The 21634-nt window shown below is 37.7% G+C and overlaps 1 protein-coding gene and 1 long non-coding RNA gene across 13 annotated transcripts in view; one reads left to right on the top strand and one right to left on the bottom strand.

Annotated features, from left to right (window-relative positions):
- The window catches only part of PCDH9 (protocadherin 9), a 929525-nt gene extending 913269 nt beyond the window's left edge, over positions 1–16256 (bottom strand). For 11 of the 12 annotated variants that reach the window (XM_025924173.2, XM_025924176.2, XM_086710753.1 and 8 more), the window contains exons 1-2: positions 15686–16255; positions 11307–14477 (exon numbers count right to left, since the gene is read on the bottom strand). In XM_025924173.2, the coding sequence (XP_025779958.1) occupies positions 11307–14342 (3036 nt within the window). In that variant the 5' untranslated portion in view covers positions 14343–14477; positions 15686–16255. Of the gene's footprint in view, positions 1–11306; positions 14478–15685 lie in introns of all 12 variants that reach the window. The other variant, XM_086710819.1, reaches the window with a different exon arrangement.
- A 121-nt stretch (positions 16257–16377) lies between these two features.
- Positions 16378–19802, top strand: LOC147584711 (uncharacterized). The gene is made up of 2 exons (XR_015252681.1): positions 16378–16669; positions 16855–19802. It is a non-coding gene; the product is annotated as an uncharacterized LOC147584711 (long non-coding RNA).
- Positions 19803–21634: the final 1832 nt, after the last annotated feature.

The following is a 21634-nucleotide window of genomic DNA, read 5'->3' as shown; positions in this document are numbered from 1 at the left end:
TTTTTGGGGTTTTTTGAAGTATCTGCCTACCATGGAACAGACGTTGACAGGGATCCATGTACCCGTTCACTTAATCTCATGATAACCTTATGCATTAGGCATGATTACACTCATTTTACAGACAAGGAAAGAAAGAAGTGGTACACTTAAATGATGTGCCCAATGTCACAGTTGCTAAGTAGCGGTTCACGGAGTCATTTTTCCTACGCCAAATATCAAATTACTTCTTGGGTCTCAGTTTTTTTCATCTAGAAAAAGAATTAAATAGGCCAAATAGTCTCAAAGGCCCATTTGAGTCTTGAGAAACTATCCTGTGAGTTCTTTTAGACACCAAATTTATCTTTCCAAAATTAATATAGTAGCTAGACACTGCTCTAGTCACTATTCAATTATTATTTTGCTTCTTTTTATAGAATTCATACGTGATTCTAGGGTGATGTCTAGATGACTCAAAAGTCTATTAAGGGAACGTTCACGTGACAACTTTTTTTCCCTCTAAAACACCTGTCCCTATCAAGCAGATAACAAAGTAAATCTATTGATCATTATGTTTAGAGGTAACGACTCAATCTAAGTATTGAAAGGTATAAGTACAAATTTTTGATAAGGAAGCAAAGGAATCTGACCCTGTTTATTTAGTTTACCCTTTCTTTTCCCATTATACCCCAATTTAAGAAAAAAAAAATGTTATGATGGGCAAACATAGTGGTGTGGAATAAGGGAGAAAATGGAAACCAGAGATATCTGTTTATGTGACAGAAGAGTATTTATGTACCTCAGAATCAGCAGCTTTCTAATTTTCTGCTTCTCTCTGTCCTGCATGCTGAAATCATTGAGTCAAGACACTGATAAATGATATAAAGGTGTTAATTGTACTTCACTGTTAAAAAATCAAAATGGTAAAATGCAGAGTCTAAGAAGGCCTATACTTCCTCATCTATAAGTTAGACCTCCAGAAATATGAATGGAGGGTGTCAGGGAGATCATAATTTCTTAGATTGGAGAGCACGAGGACTCCTCAGCCACAAAAAATTCTTCAAACTAATTAGAGCTTTCGTCATCAGGCCGAAGATGTTACAGAGGAAAATATGGACAGCAGCTGAAACCAAACATTCACTCTCCACATATACTTTATTCCTTTGCCCTCTGTCACAGCCGCAATGGATACAGATGTGCTTTGGGTGTCATATGCTTACCACGTTTCAATATAATCTAGAGTTAGTTTACTCAGAGGTAACCTGTAAAGAACAATTTTGGGTACACTGAGTTGCCCTGTAATATATTTGTTTATTTTTTTAATATATAAATGGGTTGCAATCCTTTCCAGTGAAATTATATCCCTAATGAAGAAAATGTTTCAAACTAATATATAGCCTAAAAATAGTGTTTTACGAGTAAAAGTAGGCCACACATAAGGAAGAAATACCAGTGTAAAGGCAGGGCTCTGGATTGGAAATAAAAGTCATTGGCTTTAGCCATGTTACTTGGGAAAAAAACCAAACAAACAACATTTTCTGAATCTCAGTTTCTACATAAAGAATGGATTGTCTTCTTTATATGGTTATAGGAATGAAATCAATGGAACTGTTATACATACATAAAGTATGATTCCATTATCAGCTTATCTCTCAGGCTAAGTCAATATTTGCTGAATGCCTACTAAGTTCACTCTTAGGCATTGTAGATTTGGTCTTGGAAATACAAAGGTAAGAAAGGTTCAGTCTCTTACTCTAAAGAACTTTCTTACAGTTTTCTTAATTATTAAGTTTTAAATTATGATATACCAGTATTTGATTTAACTGAATTACCACTTGAGACTGAAGGATCATGAGGAACCAGGGCCGTGTTTTGAACAATCCTGAATATACGACTGGGGTTGATACTGCTTTGGCTGGAGAGGATGCACAGCCTTGCCAATAACAGATGGTCCTACAGGAATAGTTTAAACCCTGAGGAGTGTTGCTTTCAGTACCATCCAGAAGTCAATAACCTTAGCTAAAGCAGAATTTAATTGTCTAAAACAGAGACTTTAGGTGTCAAAATGATTTTGCTTAATTATTACCATGTTTAAAAATCAATCAATGAATTCAACATATTTTGCCATCACTGCTTGGCAGAAGATTTTGCTGTCAAGACCAAGAATGAGCTCATGTCAAACTAAAATATCCTAACGACTGTCTGTTTTTACTACAACTTAATGTAATTTTGATACTCATTTCAATTCTGCAGCAAAAAGAATTTATTTTTATAAAATTTTGACATCTTTTTTTATGTTGGAAATTTGAAGATTAGGAATGGCAACATTAATCCATACAGTTAAATTTAGCATTATATCTTCACCTTGAAAATGGTATCAGTGAGAAAAACTCAATTTTAAAAATTGCAAAGGAAAAAATATAGGTATTTTCTATTTCTAGGAAGAAAGGACACACTGTGGGTATTGTTCTTGAGCAACACCCTAAGGTATGTTCTTGAGCAATATATATATATATATATATATATATATATATATATATATGTGTGTGTATATATATGTATGTATATATATGTATATACATACATATATATAGATGTATGTGTATATATATATATATACACATATATATATGGACGGATGTATATATACACATATATATGGATGGATGTATATATATATACATCCATCCATATGTATGTATATATATCAAGAAACTTATCTGTGTATTTTAAAATCAAGAAATTTAAGAAAGCAGACGTATATTAAGTAACATAAATGAATATAATCCACTAGTGAATGATAAGAAATGGAAGAAAGAAAAGTTGCCAGTGCAGGTGTGTTTACAGCTGACAAACAGAGGTAAGGCTATTGTGATTCTAGGTTTCCAATGTGAAAATTGGTTCAATGACATGAATATATGACACAGGAGGGCATCAACTCACAACTCAGAACTCACTCCATTTTGTCTCCATTTGTCACTTGCACCTTCTACAAAAAGTTTCCTGCAGAATCCTGTGTAGCTATGTATTTGAAAGTCCTCAGCGTGCAGCTGCTATCACACAGAGGCACAGATTGGTTGTATCCTCCGAATCCAAAAAAGCACTGTTTTTTTTTTTTCCTCAAAGAAAAGATCTACTATGGAACTACTGTCAGCAGAAGACATTTTCTTCCTATAAAAGAAAGGGTTTCATTTTATATATCCTTCTGTGTCTCCATTCTTCTCCATATTGAGGTTTGTTTAAAGAGGAAAAAAATTTAAAAAACCTCATTCACTGAATTGCGGTTGCTATTGTCTTGCACAAAAACAGTTTTGTTATAAAAATCAATCATCTATGAAGATTCTCAGCAAGTCCACCATACCTACTGTGTACTGCACGTGGATTATATGCTCTTTCTAGTAGGCAAAAATATAGGATTTGTAAAATCATTTAAAAATATACATGGCTCTTTCCACTGATTTATATCTAACAGGGCCAAACATGTGAAGTATTGAAGAACTGCGAGGCATTTTACTGAACACTGTCATGAGGTAAATATATTGAAATACACGTATGTCTGGAATGAGATGCCGTGCTACACACACACACACTATTTACAAATGGAGCAAGGATGAATTCTAAAAATACAGCTTGAGAGATGATTCAATATCAATTCCTATGAGGATCAAAGCACTCACTTAGTAGCCAGCCCTCTTCATTATGGTAATGCTATGGTTTTATGGATACCTAGGGTTTTCATCTGATTTACTTTTGGAGGAGAGTCGACACACACAACTGAGAGTTTCTTCTCAGGAAGAGTTGAAAGCCAGATCACGGGCATCGGAGGTACCAAAGGTAAGTGTGAGCAGGCCTGCACTGTCCACTTGGAATAACTAGATTCATCAAAAAGTAAATCTATTCCAAGGCATGTGTTTGAGATTTTTATTCTTTCAGACACATCCAATGTTTCTGCTTTTGGAAAAAATAGGCAAGACTAATTCTCTAGGCTATAAATCACTCTAATGTGGAGGGAAATGTGTTAGCTGGTTGTATTACAAAGCCTTTACTTCATATTTAATAGGCACCTGCAATACCAGCATTATACAAAGCTCTCTACTTTGCAAATCTTTAAAACCCCACTTAATTTTCAGTACCGATTTCCTGCAATCTAAGAGCTTATGAAGGGTTCACTGTGTTCATACAGATCTATGCAAAATGTGCCAGAATCTCTCTGTCTGTGATGGCATTCATTTGGAGGTGAATCCCAAATTTTTATCACTGGCGTGCTTATTTCCGACCAAAATAAATATCCTTAGAATGAAAGCTGAAGATTACGAGGACAAAAAGGAGGCAAAGTAACTAGCACTGGGAGAGATATATGCAAATATCAGCTCAATGACAATTCTTCATACCATTTACAATTGAAGCTTAAAGACCCAAATACTCTGCAATCCATTAGTTTCTCAATATCCTGGAAGGGATTAGAGTATTTCTTAATCAACTGCTAACAGACTGAAAAAGGCCAGAGAGTGGATATTAACAAAGCAGGGTAATACTAAAATGCAGAGATGGCCAGATAGAAAGACAAATTGTGGAAGAATGTTAAAATATGTTATACAAACATGGTAAAATCAACCCAATTTCCACCTCCTTGCAGCCCACATAATTAAAAATCTATATAAATGAATGAATGCTGAGGCTGTAATAGAATCCTTTTAAGAAAAGATAAGTTCACTTGTTAACAAATTCTGGAATAATGAGTATAACATGACTAGAAAGAATTAATCAAATATGCCCCTCAAATTGTGCTTGTATCTTCACCACCCCCAACTGTACAGATGGTCCCAAGTCCATCATTTTAAATGTGATATGTGCTGATGGACCAGTAATCGTTTGGACTGTTAAAATTGGGGAAATATTTAAGTAATGTAAATAACAGAGAAGTATGGAAAAACCTATCCCTAATCAATGACTTCAAGTTCTGAATGCCTTAAAATCATATTATGGCTCAGAAATTTCTACTAATTCCAGTACTATTCTTATCTATAGGATACAAACTGTCTAGAGGACAAAATGTGAGTGAGAGAGTAAATATGGGTTGTTTTCCCACTTTATTCCTGCCATCACCCTTTACCATTAAGGAAGGGTAGTTGTTTAACTTACTTAATGAACTTCCATTTTAATGAATCTTGGCTTAGGGAAAAAAGAATATAAATCAAAACCAAAATGTCAATCATAGTAATATGTCTTTCTTGTTCTATGTTTCTGATGACTGACAGCCCAATAGGTTTGTATCAAACAAAGGTAAAAAGCATGTGTTCTTTTCCAAATGAAATGTTTGACAGATTTAACAGCTATCTGAAATAACTGATGAAATCCTAAACAGCACAGCCTATCTCCTAATGTACATGAGAAATCTTATTTCTACATTTGGATTTTTTTCCCTGATCTGATGCAGATTCAGGGGGTCCTAACTAATACAAAGGATGTACCACATTAGCATTATTAGTTATTGAACTCCTATGCTTCCAGATATTGAAAACTTTAGAGCAAGCCCCCTGCTGCCTTGCATTCCCAAATTCTCACTAATATCTGACCTGTGATTAGAGTCATATTTTTTTTAAATGACAAATTTTAGGGCCCTGGTATATAGAATTCTGGAAAATCTATTAAACATAAAACCAGCTGTCAAGAAAGCCAAAATTTAAAAACCCATGTATTTCTAAATAATTCTTAGTTTCCAACTACCTTGACTATATAAGATATTAACTAACTTGTTAATATTAGCAAGAGACTAGTTTGAATAAAGGGTCTCCTTCAAGAAAACATCACACTAAATTCAGAGAATGCTTACTGCAGGGATTTTAAGTGAAAGTGGTAAACAATTCACTGAACTCACTTTCTTTTTTGTCTGAAATACTATGCAAGCTAAGAGTTCAACTCTGACAAAGTCAAACCGAGAAAGTGCTAAAAAAGGAGCAGTAAAGTTGACATGGCCCTCGATCCCATAAACACTCAGTCTGGTACCGCTAGACCAGCATGGCGTCTGTGGGGGTTAGTTAGCATTTGGACCATTTCTGCATTCCCACCTACCCCCCCAAAAAAAATTAGAAACCAAAACAATCTGAACAATAAAATAAAATTGTGGAAACAATGCTTCTGAGAAAATAATTTACAGGTCTCACTTTCATACCTCAGTACTGTCACAGAAAATAATGCGATATGAAAAATAATTCATTAAGAGACCATTTCTAATATTTTGGGTATAGTTTATGCACATCTCACATATGTTAGTCAACATAAAAAATGAAAGTTCAAGAGTCAGACTAATTCACAATTGGTTATGAGGAAATGTGGTTTTAGATTTGAGGTTTTTCAGTAAATCTAAATTCTATTTTACTATTTCATGTATATTTTAATTTGAGCTATTATGAGAAGATACATTATAGCTTGAAATATTTAATAAGACTATACATATACCCAAAGAATATCACGTATTCTTAGCACAATACTTGCAAGGTAATTTTAGTGATGTTAAAGCCTCTTCTGTAACACCGTAAGGATGACTCACTTGAAACTAAGGGAACATCAGTTTAGAGTGTTTCTATATATAGAAATAATTGTAAAATTTAGGAGATAGTCTTTTAACTACTGAAATTGTTTTCTCTACGTTAACACGTATTCAGTAATCAGAAGACACAACTATGCTTAATACAGTGGCAACTTTTATTTTTACTCTCAAGGTTATTAGCAATGAATACTAAAATGTACCTTGAATTTTATAACTTAGCTGTATCAAGTTGAAAAAAAAAATCAAGTATTTGTATCACAAATCCAAGAGGAAAGGTAGCCAGTTTGTATAGATGGCCCATCCTCATTTCAAATTCCTAAATCAATCCAAGGGGTCTGGGTTTCCTTTACCTCACAACTGACTTCTTGATCATAGGGCACTTGGCCAAAGGGAAGGAGTGGAAATAAAAATCGCAACTGACAACATTTTAAATATACTTTGCATCTTGGGGAGCAATTTTTCTCCACATACCACCTGTGTTCAACTGTCACGATATACTGCAACATTTAGTAGTTTCAAGTATCGTCACATTTTTTTTAGTAGCCTCACATTAGTTCAGATTTGCTGCCTTCACTTCTTTCAATTGCATTTTCCCACTGTTCTAAATAGCAATTCTATGACTGTCTTCTGCATTTTACGTGACACAGCACTTCAGTGGTTGTAGTGGTATTCTTCAAAAATGAAAAATAATCATAAATGTAGTATGGTATCTCTAAATGACTGGGAATAGAAGCAATTCCCTTTCTGTAGTAAAAGCACATGTATACACTTGAGTATAGCATGCACACACATTTTCAATGTTTAATTTCTTCGATACATACACAGATATACATATGAGCAAATACTCTCGATTGTGAACAGTTGAAGTCAGGATACTTAAACTCTAAAATAAGCATTTCATTTAGAAAATTAAACATGACTGTTTACCCACAACCAGACTGTAATGCAACTCTCACAGATTGTTTTATTACTGGAAGAAGTTGTCAAATGTAAATAGGTCACTTTTTTTTTTTTTTTTACATTTTCATTTATACCCCCACAAAAAGCACACTGGGGCCAAGAAAATTAATTCCCCAAGTGCTGTCAACCAGGTTGGGAAATAGCAATAAACAGCTTACTGTAAAGCCCCTCCAGCCACAATAAAAAGGCTGTCAATAAGTGAGCTGAGTGAGAGCTGGGCTGTGTACAAACAGGTACTCTGGAAATGATAATCTGAAAGGGAAAAGACCTGACGTTTCTTATTCCAATATGCTGAGGCAGTGGTTCTCAAAGTATGGTCTCTGGACTAACAGCATCAACATGCCTAGGATCTTGTCAGCAATGGAAACTTTCAGGCTTGACCCCAACGGTACTGAATCAGAACATCTGGGAGTGGGGTCCATGTTTTAAGAAACCCTCCGGATCATTCCGAGACACCTTAAAGTTTGAGAACTTAATATCACATTTTAAAAATCACATCCACTAAGAATATATTTTCCTTTTAGAAAAATACACCAATGAGCTTTATCACTTAAAGCCCTACTGGAATTGATTATCTTGCCATCCTCTTAAACCCATTAACAGTGAACTTTGCTTATTTATAAATAAATATCAAGACATGCTCTTGCTTTTCTTAAAAACGGGAAATTCCACCCAATCTGTGAATGATAAGGGTACTTCTGAAAATTCATGCAAAATAATTTGTGGAAAATCCAGTGACAGATTTGTTATGTTCAAGGAAAATGAAAGCTCAGTGAAATCGAGTGGATGAGGAATACGGTTTCCAACATTCTTTGTAGGGTCACACAAGGCAAAACAGCAGGGGAATGAAAGACAAAATAGGAACTAATGCCCTGATGGCAGAAGAGTCAGACATTATGTTTTCATTGTATCCACAACACAGATGAATGATATTTAAATTTGGTAGCCCTTTACTCAAGAATCTTGCGTTTTACTCACACATCAACTAGCACCATTAAGTGAAAAAGGTATTCCTGTTCACAGCACTCTGTGCCCACTCAACTAAAAATCTTCACACATTATATGTTTATAAATTCCTTTGAAAGCTTTTGTTGTGATAAACCCTACTTTTTTCAAAATTGTGTAGCTTCAGGAGCATATTCTGTATAAAAGCAACTAGTTGAAGAGAAGGAGCTAAAAATAGAATTTTTATTTTAGCTTAACTAGAACATCTTCAGATAACACTCATGTAGTTCAGTTAAAAAAAAAAAAAAACCTAAAAGGATCGTATATAATTTATGTTCTTCATTCATAGAAAATATGCCTCTTACACTAAAATTGTACATATTGCTATCACCAACACTTCTCCTTACTTCCAATATTCCTTTTCTCCAACACTGCAATTTTTCTTTCTCGGCGTGAAAATTTCTAAAAGGTATAAGCAAAGCCATTTCAATAGCTCTTCAGCATAATAGTGAATTACAGCTATGTCTGAACATCCAAATGACTACAATGAGAACTGCACAGTAACACATGGTCTCAAGGAATGTCTAAAATGCACTTTAGTTCCAGTTAGAGAATTAGTCAGCATCCTATTTTAAAGATTACATCATACAAATGTTCTTATGACTAAGCCTAAACAAAATATCTTTTCCATAATTTGCTGAAATGCACTTAACATTTATGTCACTGTACTACATAGAGTTTCAAGTTTTGTGGAGAAGTCAGAAAAAGTGGGCCCGTGCGTCAATGCTAATCCACACCACATTTACATGAAAAGAAAGATGATGTTGGAAGAATATCAGAATGTTTCTTTGGAAAACAAATTTCAGATTTTGTATGAAAAGTTCAAATCAGGTTTGCTTTTTTCAAGAGAGTATGCAAATCATAAAATATCAGCATATTGTGAGTGACCTTCACCTAAAAAGTAAATAAAAAAGCCGTTTTCTTTCTTTTCATTAATAGTACCTTCATATTTAAGTCCATTAAGTCCATTAGTTTCAAAAATTACTTAGCATGATTAACTATCTTATTTACCAACTTTCTTTCACAAACCTTTACTAAGCTCAGAAATCTTCTACATTTTAAAACAACCTCTCTTAAAAAGCTGATGAAGTTAACATAAAAATAAGTCTTTCCAACTTCAACTTCTATCAGATAACTTCATATGCTCCTCTAGAATTCTGACACGGACTTATTTTAATTCCTCTCATTCTGTGCCTTCAAGCTTTAAGTATATGTACTTTTAAAATGCTCTAGATATCTAATCTTTTACATTAAGAAGTAGAGATTTTAGTTGAATAATCACAGATAGACATTATGCTTACTGTTCTGGGAATATCTATGTGATTCACTGTCAAAATTAGTTTTATGAATATCTTATTACCACAAAACCTTAAAGTCATTCCAGAGCAATAAACACTAGATGGTAAGAGGGAAATAGAGTTTCAATATAACATTCTATCTCACCCCACGTCCCACATAAAAAAAGGAAAAACTCTTGAGTTTTCAAACACTGATCAACAATTGTCAATACTGTCCTGCAAATTTATTTTTGCTTTCCTTGATTTTCTGAAATCTATATGTTCCTTATTTTGAACAAATTCAGATGGGCCATCACCATAGGGGGACTCAGTACCAACAAGGGTGGAACTCAGATTACGAAATCCTAGAAAGTTGGTGTGGTGAGAGCTAATCACAAAAGAGCAACCAAATGAATTGAAATGCTAGTTGCTCCAGAGCAACTATCATTAAATAAAAGGTATCTTTGGCTGTAGTACCAGCTTGATCCTTCCCTCCCCCCTTTCCTTGCTACTGCGGGATGGGCGCCTGGCCAGCACAAGCGACATGATACCCTAGTGCCATCTACAGGCTATTACTGACACTCAAATTTCATGGCAATAGACAAGCACCAGTGAAATAAATTAGACAGCACTGCATTTAAATCTTTATTAACAAGGAATTATTAGACCTAAGAAAAACTAATTCTGGATTTGGTTGAAATATGAGTTTCTCAGCCTCTTAATCCCTCTTCATATGGCATATTTCACAGTTTAAAATGAGTTATGACAGATCACTTATGCATTACTAAGATGGGAGAATATTTACAATGGATTCATTCTTTTCTGTATAAATTGGTTATATCAGGGAGAAAGCATTCCTTCTATTTTTTTTTTTTTTTCTTGAAAGAGTACTTTGGCCATTACGGACAATTTGCCAACCTTCTATTCAATACCCAATGTACTATATTACAATGAAATCATCTGAAATCAAAGAGAAGGCTTCCTATATGGCTTCGTTGCAATCTATCAACAATCATGTGCTTCACGGCTGATGTACATTTAATAAACTACTATCTTGTTTAGAGACTAAAAAAAAATTAACCCCTTTAGCAACCACAGCTCCAAAATAATTATAGCGACACCTTCAAACGTCATTTAAAACTTGGGATTTGAAGGTGACTTTTTAGATCAAAAGGTAATGTGAAAATCTTGAAGCAGTCAATTTGGAAACCCCAGGAGCAGAATTTGGCATAACAGGACAGGTTTTCTTCTTCAGCAAACATTATCTTGGGACATTTTGGAATTATTTCCTCTTTTCATCTTTTGTCATTTGAAGGAAACTGGGAAGTTAAATAATTCTCAGAACTCAGAACATTCAAAGCTGTTCTAAAAATTCTTGACTGAGCCCCAGAAGAATAAAAAAAGGGGTCAAGTTTTTTTTTTCCCTCTTTATAACTAAGCTAAAGTTAGACCAAAACAAGAGACACACTGGCACGTTAATACTGGTTGACTGGGCACTTGTATGCAGTACTTATAGACCAGTAAAAGTGCTCGTTTACCTGTCTGGTGTGTAAGGGGCCCTTTGTCTTGAAGCCTCCTTGGGAACTGCACTCTGAGGCACTGAAGTGATCTGAACTAGTGGAAGAGCGTTTGGAGAGGGTGTCACAACCCCCGACAAAGGTGTTGTCCAAAGGGAGTTCCTGAATCACATGATGCTTTTTCACGGAAACCGGAGTGTCTGGTTTAAGATGAAAAGCAGGCTGTGGAGAAGCAGATTTGTAGTGCTTGGCCAGGTCAGGGCTGTTAGGCTTGAAGGTTGTTGGAGGGGCTGGGCCCCAGTCAAATCTTCCTATACTTTGCTCCTCCAGCTCAGCGGGCAGGCTTATTGTCCCATTGATAGGTTCGTGAACTGCATCGTCAGGTTTGGACTCTTCAATTGTAACAAAGTTCAAAAGAGAGCTCTTGGGAGACTTTCTTTTCTTCCTTTTCTTTTTCTTGTTTTGTTTGTTCTCCTGGTTTGGGGACATCCACTCAGCACCTTGCTTGCTCCTCTGAGCTGCTTTGAACCTCGATGCATGGCGACATCGCACCAGGACGGTGACGAAGATCACCACTATGACCACCATGGCCCCTGCGACGATGGCAATCATGATGGTGAGATAGTCCTCATTTTGATAGGGTTGGCTACTGTCCCCTATGTTCCTATCCAGTGGGGTCTCCATAGTCCTGCGAATCAAGTCATAGATATAGGAGGCATTCCCAGCGGTGTCATTAACGTAAAGAAAAACAAGCACGAGTGTGTGCAAAGACTTAGGGTATCCCAGGTCACTTATATTGACCACCAAACGGTGCAAGCCCACATCAGTAGGTGCTGGCTTCTCTTCCAGAGTGATGTTACCTGTTACTGGATCGATCCGAAACAAGCCTTTGTTGTTCCCACTCACAATTGTATACTTCAGTTCGGCGTTCATCCCAGTGTCGATATCCACTGCAAAAACTTCTGCTACCACAGAGCCAGGAATGGCTGAGAGGGGTACCAACTTAAAAGAAGTGTTGGAAGGTGGAGAAATGACAACTGGACTATTGTCATTGACATCCATGACATTGATAGTTACTTTTGCAGTGGAGGAACGAGGTGGTTGTCCTCCATCAGTGGCTTTGACATCAAAAGTGTAGGAACTCTGCTGCTCTCTATCAAATGAGACATTTGACTTTATGACTCCAGAATAGGGATCCAGCACAAAATTATCATTGTCATTTAGAATGGAGAGAGTCACAGCTTTATTCTCTCCAGCATCTGCATCTGTCACTGTGATTACCCCCACAGTACTATACTTTGGCAGATTCTCAGACACAAAAAATTGAAAATGATTATGAGTAAACTTGGGGCTATTGTCATTCTCATCCAGAACAGTAACTATCACGGCCGCTTGGCTTTGGAGGGGAGGGGTTCCATTGTCCCTGGCAGTTACTGTAAAAATGAACCGCTCCTGTTCTTCTCTGTCAAAGACTCTGGAGGCTGTCAAAACTCCTGTCTTTCGGTCCAAATCAAAGAAGGAGGCATTCGGTCCAAGCTGATAAACAATGTCCGCATTTTTCCCACTGTCTTCATCTGTGGCACTAATAGTTGTTAAGTATAACCCACGTCGGTTGTTTTCAGAAACTGACAGCTCAATTACAGGCTGGTTGAAAATTGGTGGGTTGTCATTTTCATCCTCAAGCTTAACCCTTACCAGGGCAGTCTGATTTAAACTGGGTTTCCCAGAATCAGAGGCAACAATTTTAAAGCTGAATTCTTTGGTGCCCTCATAGTCCAACAAAGAGGAGGTCTCTAACAAATATTGGTTATCGTATACTGCCTTCAAATGAAATGGGACCTCTCTTTCAATAAAACAGATCACTTTGCCATTCACATCTGTGTCCTTATCTGAAACTGTAATTAGGGCAATCTTTGTATTGACAGGATCTTTCTCAGATAAATACACTGTGCCATTGATGGGACTTATAATGTACCTGAGGTCTATGTTAGGAGGGTTATCATTTACATCAGTGACATTGATGGTAACCGTTGCTCGAGCAGGAGTGGAGCTGCCATCACTAGCCAGCACTGTCACTTTGTGAATGGCTGTCTCCTCTCGATCTAGGGACCTCTGAACTGTAATCAGTCCAGTAGTATTATTTAAAGCAAAGAGCCTTTTGGTTGCAGGGGCGACCTGGGCACCAAAAATGTACCGGATTTCAGCATTACTGCCTATATCTGCATCAGTGGCATGGAGCTGAATTACAGAGGTGCCCACAGGAGCATTCTCTGGAATATGCACCTCCACTTGACCCTCTTTAAACACTGGCCTGTTGTCATTTACATCACTTACTGTGACCTGCAGTATGGCCGTGCTGGATTTCTGTGGAGTGCCTCCATCCTCTACTTTGATTTTCATCACATAGGTATCTTTCTGTTCTCTGTCCAAGTTTTGCTGAACAATCAATTGCGGCCACTTCTCTCCCTCCGGAGTTTCCACGATATCCAGTCCAAAAACACTCTGCCCATTTAACAATTCATAATGCTGTACACCATTGAAGCCTGTGTCAGGATCTGTTGCTGATGGAATTGGAAAGCGGCTGTTGATCAAAGTGTTTTCTGGAATGGAAATATTGATGACAGGGGATGGAAACATGGGGGCATTATCATTGGTATCCTTGACAATTATTTTTATTTTGATCAGCCTGAAAAAATCATTGGGGAGGATCACTACCTCAAGTTCAAAGAAACACTCATTCTCCTCAGCATAAGAGGCTCCAGCACAGAGTTTTTCTCTGTCTATTCTATTGGAGGTTGTGAAAATTTCCCCAGTGCTACTGGATACTTTCACCAAAGGGGCATCCCCAGCTTTAGAAACCAGTCTGTAGACAAGGCTGGCACTGGTCCCTGTGGCAGCATTGATGTGAGAAATGTTCAGATCCTTTGGTATGTTTCCTATGGGCACATTTTCAGGCAATTCCTCTCTAATAGTGTAAATAAGTTCTTGAGCTATTGCGGAATCCAGCCTTAAACAGGCAATCAGAGCAGCCAACAGGTAAAAATCCCTCAGGTCCATGATAATGTATTTATTTTCTTTTCCTGGATTTTAGGGTTTAAAGGTTTCCACTGAGGAATGATGCACGAATTGCAAGAGGAAGCGTGCATGGACTGGAGGATGCATTACATCTCATCGCTTATTTGGAGACAGCCACTGTCAACACAATCGTATAGACAATATTATTCTTCAGTAAACAAAAACACACAGTCATGAAATATCACAACACATTTTCCACTGCACATTAGTAAACATGGCAGTTTGCTCTGCCACTGTTTGCAAGTTAACTCTGTGGATGAAAACACTAAATATCCACTGCTTGTCGCATTTGCCAGGAGAAAATGAAATTAATCTACTTTTGAATTAAGGACAGCTGCTATTTTTACCTGAATTCACCCACACTGTTTTTCAGGACACTGTTTAATTCAAAACATGCATTCTTGTTCTCCTCTTCCCCTCCCCCTGTCTTACCCGCCTCCTGGCTTCTAACCCACCTCCCTTAGTTTTTTTAGGTGCAAGTGAAAAACACCAAGTATTTAGCTATGGTTCCTGCTAATTGCTTTGTCACATGTCAAATGTGATGTTTTCTTCTCTGCTACACTGAGTCACCTCTTTCCTCTAAAAAGACTATCTCTTCTTTCCTCCCAGTTCCTCAACTGCCTTCTAATACAATCTTACTGGGAAACAAGCACCCGGACATGCTGCTGCAGCATCAGAAGCAATAGTCACCGGCCACTACATAGCCTCATTGCTTAAAAGCACGATACCGACACTTCAAATTTCCTACCCAGACCTTGCTCTCATTTCTCCATATTGCCAAATTATCCCCATTTGGATTAAGAAACACACTAAAACTTTTAAAAATGTATAATACAAGATTCCTCATCCTAGATGTGGAAGAGAGTGTGGAGATGGAAGTAAAACGCAGCTAACATTTCCATGTAACAGCACAATATTTTCTACTGAACATAAAAGAGGAAAAAATGCAGTTTCTTAACCCTGATCCCTGGTTATAATATGAGTAACATCTGCCACACATAAATACTGCAACCCAGTAACGCAGGTAAAAAGGCTTCTGTTTAGATGCTCCCCTAACTGCAATTTAAATGGGTGCAAGGCTCCAGGCAGCTACCTACTTGAGTAGAACTGGTCAGTTCCCAGGCTCTAATCTTATCTGCATTAGGCTGTACGGTAGCTGATGCCCGCGATTAGTTCCAGCAGAGTGATGCAGGTAGGGATGCAGATACAGCCTAGTAGGTGAGCTCTGCCCCAACCGTCTACCCAATTACAAACATCCCTCGTCCACACTGAGGACATATCTAAACACAAAATTTACAATTGTGCATGCGAAACTTTACACTTACGTTAGTTGCCTCAACCTTTCCCCTTTCCCGGTATGCTGCAGTTAGGAATGATTTGTTCCAACACATAGAAAGCCATGCATCTGGTAGCACCAGTTTGGGGAGAAATCAGAAGCAGCAAAACGTTTCCTCCTTGTGAATTGTGTTGCTTCGGGCTGGCAAATTAGCAACTCCAGAGAACAAATTCACAGATTTGTCGTTAGTCATTCTCTTCACATTTTCGTCTCTATTACCACGGGGTCTGGGCTCTTCTGGTATTTAACACACACACAACATCCAGTTGCACTTCTTCAGCTCAGGAGTATTTTCCACAGCATCAGGCATACCATTTCCCTCCGATGTCAATACTGCTTAAGTCTAACTTCTGGTAGGAAACGTCAGAGTTGGGGTGATGGTGATTCTCTGGCTGCTCTCCGGGATGACAGTTGCCCGAAAAATTCCTAATCGGTTATGTCTTTCGTGCTTCAGAGACTCTAAGGCGCTCCTTCCTGTCTTGCATGCTCTCCCTCTCTCCCTTCTCCTCTGCCCCTCTCTCCTTCTCCCTCTCCTCTCTCCTCTCTGAACTGAATTTCTTGATATAACTCTCAATAAGCCCAGAGGGAGGGCGTGACTGCCAGAGCCCCGCCTCCGGCCCCTGATTGGCCCGCATCTTGCGGTGCGGGCGGCTGCAGCCAGGCACGAGGGAGGGGGCGAGGAACAAGGCGCTGACTGTCTCCCAGCCTCCCCTCCTCAGCGCCCCCTCGGCAGCCGCGAAAACCCGGAGAACTGATCCTGGCCCCGTGAGAGCCGGGCTCCAGGAGGCGCACTGAGCATGCCCAGCAGGGTTCGGCCCGGAGGGAAGTGCCGCTGCTCCCCAGGCCGGCGCGGAGGCAGCTCTCGCTGCGTGAGCCGCCCTTTGGTTTGCTCTGTGCGGCGAGGGGCAGAGAACCGCGGAGCACCAGTGGTGGGACGAGCCGGGGCGGCGCGGGAGGCAGGCGGGCAGTGCAGGCAAGGATCCGGGGAGCCTCCCTCACCGCGATGGGCGGATGGTGGGGGGCGGGGGGGGGTGCAGAGACGGCTCATCTCCGAGAGCACATTTCGCACTTGTCTTTACTAAATGGAGGGGCCAGAATGCGAAGGGAGGGAATAGTCAAACCAGGGTATGAGACACGACATGCGCTGTCACCCCTCAGGAGGAAGCACGGGCCAACGGATCTCCGGAGAGCGTTAAACAGACAACATGCCCGGTGCTGCAACTAGAGGCTTTTGCTGGCAGGAACATTGGCAAGAAGGGCAGAGAGGGCGGATAGCGAAAGGTCGGGACAGGATATTTGAATCTCAACCAGGACTGGAAAGAAAATTTGCGCACTATCTAGAAGCAGGGTGATGGAAGATGCCTGGGGAAAGGGAAAGTGGCAGCTTCTGGGACGCCCTTGATCAGCCCCAGGCCTGTCTGGCGTGCGGTGCAAAGTCTCGTCTCGGAGAACAGCGTGGGCCACGGCGACCTATCTTAGCTGTACTTGCACTTCGACTCCCGCGGTGTCCAGAAACCTAGGAACCCGAGCTCGTCAGGTCGCGCGGCTGCAGCAAAACCTGCATCCAGCTCGCCTAACTGCAAACTTTGCTTGTGAGAGGCTGGAAGAAGTCCCGTCCAGCTGTTCCCCAAGCTGTAGAGCATTTCCTTTCCTTTTGCACTTCTGATTGCAACTTTACATGTAGTACTTGTCTCTCCCTGTGCATTTCTGACTCCAGTTCTGTACCAAATCCTCACAGGTTTCTCCTTTTTCATACAAGAGCTAAACGGAATGACTCCGGAAAGGATCAGCCTTATTCCCTAAATATTAGCCCCCGAAGCACTGTTTTCGATTGATCTTTTAAAATTAGCAAACCACGAAGATTTCTGTGGGACTCTACCCACAACGCCAGATACCTAAGTTTGAGGCATTAATAACAGTTCACTTGGAACAACACACACACAGAATGTTTTTGAATGACCTGTAAAAGTTGTCTGAGAAAGTCTTAATGCGTGATTGAATAACTTGTTCTAACTTAGAGGATAAAGAGTATTTGTCTTAAACCTCCGTGTTCCTCATTCTGTACTGGGCTGTAGAAGCACTAAAGACTCTACAGTTAAGCACTATGATGGCATGTTCCTTTTGTTTCAGTACAATGTTTTGGTTGTTGTTGTTTTTTTTCCAATAAGAATAACTTATTTTTAGATATTTAAAAGTAAAAAAGGAAATCATTAAGCCTACCAATCTTAGATATTGTATAAATAATTCCATTATTTAACCAACTCATTTGGCATTACAATTTTCCCTCATCTGTGAAAATATAAGCTCCTTTTTATTCAAACTTTTCCTCTGGCGAGTATTCACAATAAAAGTGCAGTACCTAAAAGCCCACTGTAAAATACATTGATCCCTTATACATAAAATAGAAAAACAGTTTCTTGCAAGCAATAGGTGGCTATTGTTTTTAAATAGCCTAATGACTCTTACAATAGTATTTTGTAGGATTAGAATATACTGAATGAAAAGGTCTGCTTAAGTATACAAAAGTCAAAAAAAAAATTACCTGATACAATGTGAATTACAGGAATTCTTTTATTTTACTACTGATGATTATTTTGCCATTCACAAAATCTACAGTTAAAGCTAGTGCATTGTTCCAACTGTCACCTATTTTATGCTCTGAACTAGTTTAAAATAAATGAACCATCATCCTGATACATTTACAATAAACACAGCAGCACAGGCACTTTCCAGTTCATTTCATAAGCATCGTGCTATCTCACCTTCTTATTCTAATCATACTGTAGTCATTTCAAAGTTCTGTTGTAATCGCAACACATAGCTTAGCAATAATTATTTAACCTTATTACCAAGCGTAATTGTTTCTGTTTGCTAAAGAATAGCTTGACTTGTAGTCAGAACCCATTATTATCTTATACTCAATAGACGAAATCTTAGAACACAGATGAAGGTTAGGAAGAGAAAAAAAAATTATCACATGATTAAATTTACAACCATGAGACTTCAATTAATGGAAACCACAGGTCAAAGCCCCCAAAAAGAAATACATTTAGATTCTTTGCAAAGGAAATTGAACACAGAAATAAAGCTGACTTCAGTGCATTCTATTTTGTGTTTATTTAGCATATCTAAATCACTGAGATTCTTTAACCATACCAGTTTTAGCTCTTAAAGCCAGAACAGTTGAAGCTTATTGTTACCCTATTATATTCCAACTTATAAACTATAGAATGAGAACTACGATTAGAGATCTCATGAATATTCCTGGGAAAAAATAACTTGAGGCTTCTGACCAAAACACTATGTAAAACATGTGCATAATGAGAGCTGCTCACAATTCACCTCTACTTTTTGAAAGTTGTGTCAACAGAATTATGAACTTGGGAAATAGTAATTTTAGTTTTCGTAGGGGAATATATTGTGTTTTTTTTTACTGCATTTTAATTGTTTTTCCTTAGTGAATTGAATAAAATATTAGATTTCCAATTATGACTTCCAATACAGATCTTCCAAGATGTATTCTAGACTTCCAATTAGATCTCTTTTAACCATTATTCATCTTTGTTAGTGCATGTGTTGTAGAGCCGGGAATCACGATATTCTCACCTGTATTGTACCTGATTAGTAGTTTAGGAATTATGTCATCTGGGCTATATTAAAATTGCCTTAGTGTTCTCTCTGCATTATGTAAGTCATGGGACACTTACAAAGCTAAGTCACCTTCAGCCAGCTAACTGAAAACTAAAATGCTATTACAGACTTATGTTGAAAAAGATGTCAGGTTGAAATTATTATATTCTGAAATTTTAATGTTGCTCTGTTTATATATATTAAACAATAGTTTCCATGTAATGGCACTTAATAACTTAAATTATGAAGTTTAATTGGATTTTCATCTGATTTTCTAGTTATCACTCAGCATTTTAAAATTACATTTCATATCAATTGTAAAGGCTTCTTTAAGAAACAATTTATACAAGAAACAGACTGTGGTACTTGGAATGATCAAATGAACTCAAGGATTTCAGAACTAAAATTTTTGACTCTAATATACTAGTTCTATATTGTAATCAAAGTTAAAAATTAAAAAATATTTCCATGCCCTATATTTCTAAAGTTCCTTTAATCTAGATGTCTTATTGTGTCTGACACACATTAATCAATCAATCACAGGGGCTCTTACCTCACAGCAGGTATTATTGTCCCCATTTCACAAAAGATGCTAGACTATTGTACCCTACTTCTGGGGGAGAATTGTGTGAAGAATACTAAGGGTTATTTGTATTATCACTGTTTAGAAAATGACAATGCAGAATCCTAACACCACAAAACGAAAATTAACACCTTTTAAGCCTGTGCAAACTGGTTAAGTGTAGTAAGCTTCTTGAATAATTCTTTTGCTTCACTATTAGCTTTTTCTTTGAATACTTTTTTTTTTCTTTAACGAAAACCTAGTTCAAGGTAATCAAATCACAAAGGAAAGCAGGTGACAAGAAGCTTCATTCTGTTTGAATGACTGAACTAAATTTATCCCAATTTGCTATATTTTTATGACTGACAACGATTATAGATGTCAGGTTTGTAGCTCTAACAGTTATTACAATATTAACTGACATTTTCCAGTGCCTCTATGTTATCATGACTACTATATAAAGAAAATATTGAATTTTCAAGTTTCGTTTTTGGTTTTTTAAGACGTAAGGTCATATCAAGACATAGCTTTCATAACAAAGACTTTCCCCTCTCATAGGTGGGGCTCAGGTAATCACTCAGGAAAACATGAAAAAGTGGTTTTAAGCTAGTAAAGAGAATACATGTTTTTTAATTTGATCACTTTAAGTCATGGAATTTCAAGTAAAATATAACATACAAAACTTTATTTCCTGTGTATATTTCTATTTTCCAGTTTTTATGGGCAAAAACTGTTAGATTAGAATATCAGGTATGATCTATTCACAATTCATATTTATATAAATGTCCAACGATGCAAAAATAGCATGCACGTTTGGAAGCACCTGTATTTACACTGAAAAATAGAGATAGGAAAATGTTCGAGACAAAAACCTGGTTCAAACACAACAGTATTTGCCCAAGGATAATTGGGAAAATGATTTTCTTTGATATTAGGACTTTCTCAACTTAAAATATAGAACAAGTTTTTTATTCTTTCAGTACTTTATCAGTAAGAGTATGTTGTTGAAAACAAAACTTCCTGTTTCTTGAAACATCATTCTGGTAACTCATTCTATATCCTCCCCGCCCCTGACACACACACAACTTCCTGCTTATAAATCTTTCCTGTTTGTGTGTGTGTGTGTGTGTGTGTGTGTGTGTGTGTGTGTGTGTGTGTGTGTGTTTTAAGACAAACTCACATGATATTCTTCTAGGAGCCCAATTTGTTACATAATGTGCACATAAATAGACTTAATATAGGGCAGGATGGATAAGCCTCATTTTTCTCTTATAATCTCCTCTCAGGAACCAAATTCAACCCACAGTCCCCTCTAATTCAATTAGGATGAGTCAGGGAGACGATGCATATTCCATTGACTCCTGTAGCTCTGGCTTAACTCCATATCACTGATAAGACCCAAGTGATGGATATAAGGATTGCTCAGCCTTTAAAAGATACTGGTATGCTTTGACTGGGACTTAAGTCAATACCACTCTGCTGAGAAAAGTTGTGTGTATACATACAATTCTTTAATTTTTTTCTTAAATGAAAAACTGATTCTGCAGTGTATACTAATACACTCCTTAAAAGGTTCTGAAATGCACATCATCTTTTCAATCCTATGCCTATGAATTTACTGTGCTCCAGCTATAAGATTGGTGAATTTTCAGAAAGGATTAAAAGAGCATCAAAGAAACTTCTTGACTTTACAGAATGGGGTTGATCTGCTTTAAAGCAAACCAGGACACATAAGTGATTTATTTT

The sequence above is a fragment of the Puma concolor genome, chromosome A1 (genome assembly GCF_028749965.1).
Source record: "Puma concolor isolate L17-30 chromosome A1, mPumCon1.1.hap2, whole genome shotgun sequence".
Lineage (NCBI taxonomy): Eukaryota > Metazoa > Chordata > Mammalia > Carnivora > Felidae > Puma > Puma concolor.
The sequence above is the reverse complement of the archived record's forward strand: the minus strand, read 5'-3'. Positions and strand labels throughout refer to the sequence as shown.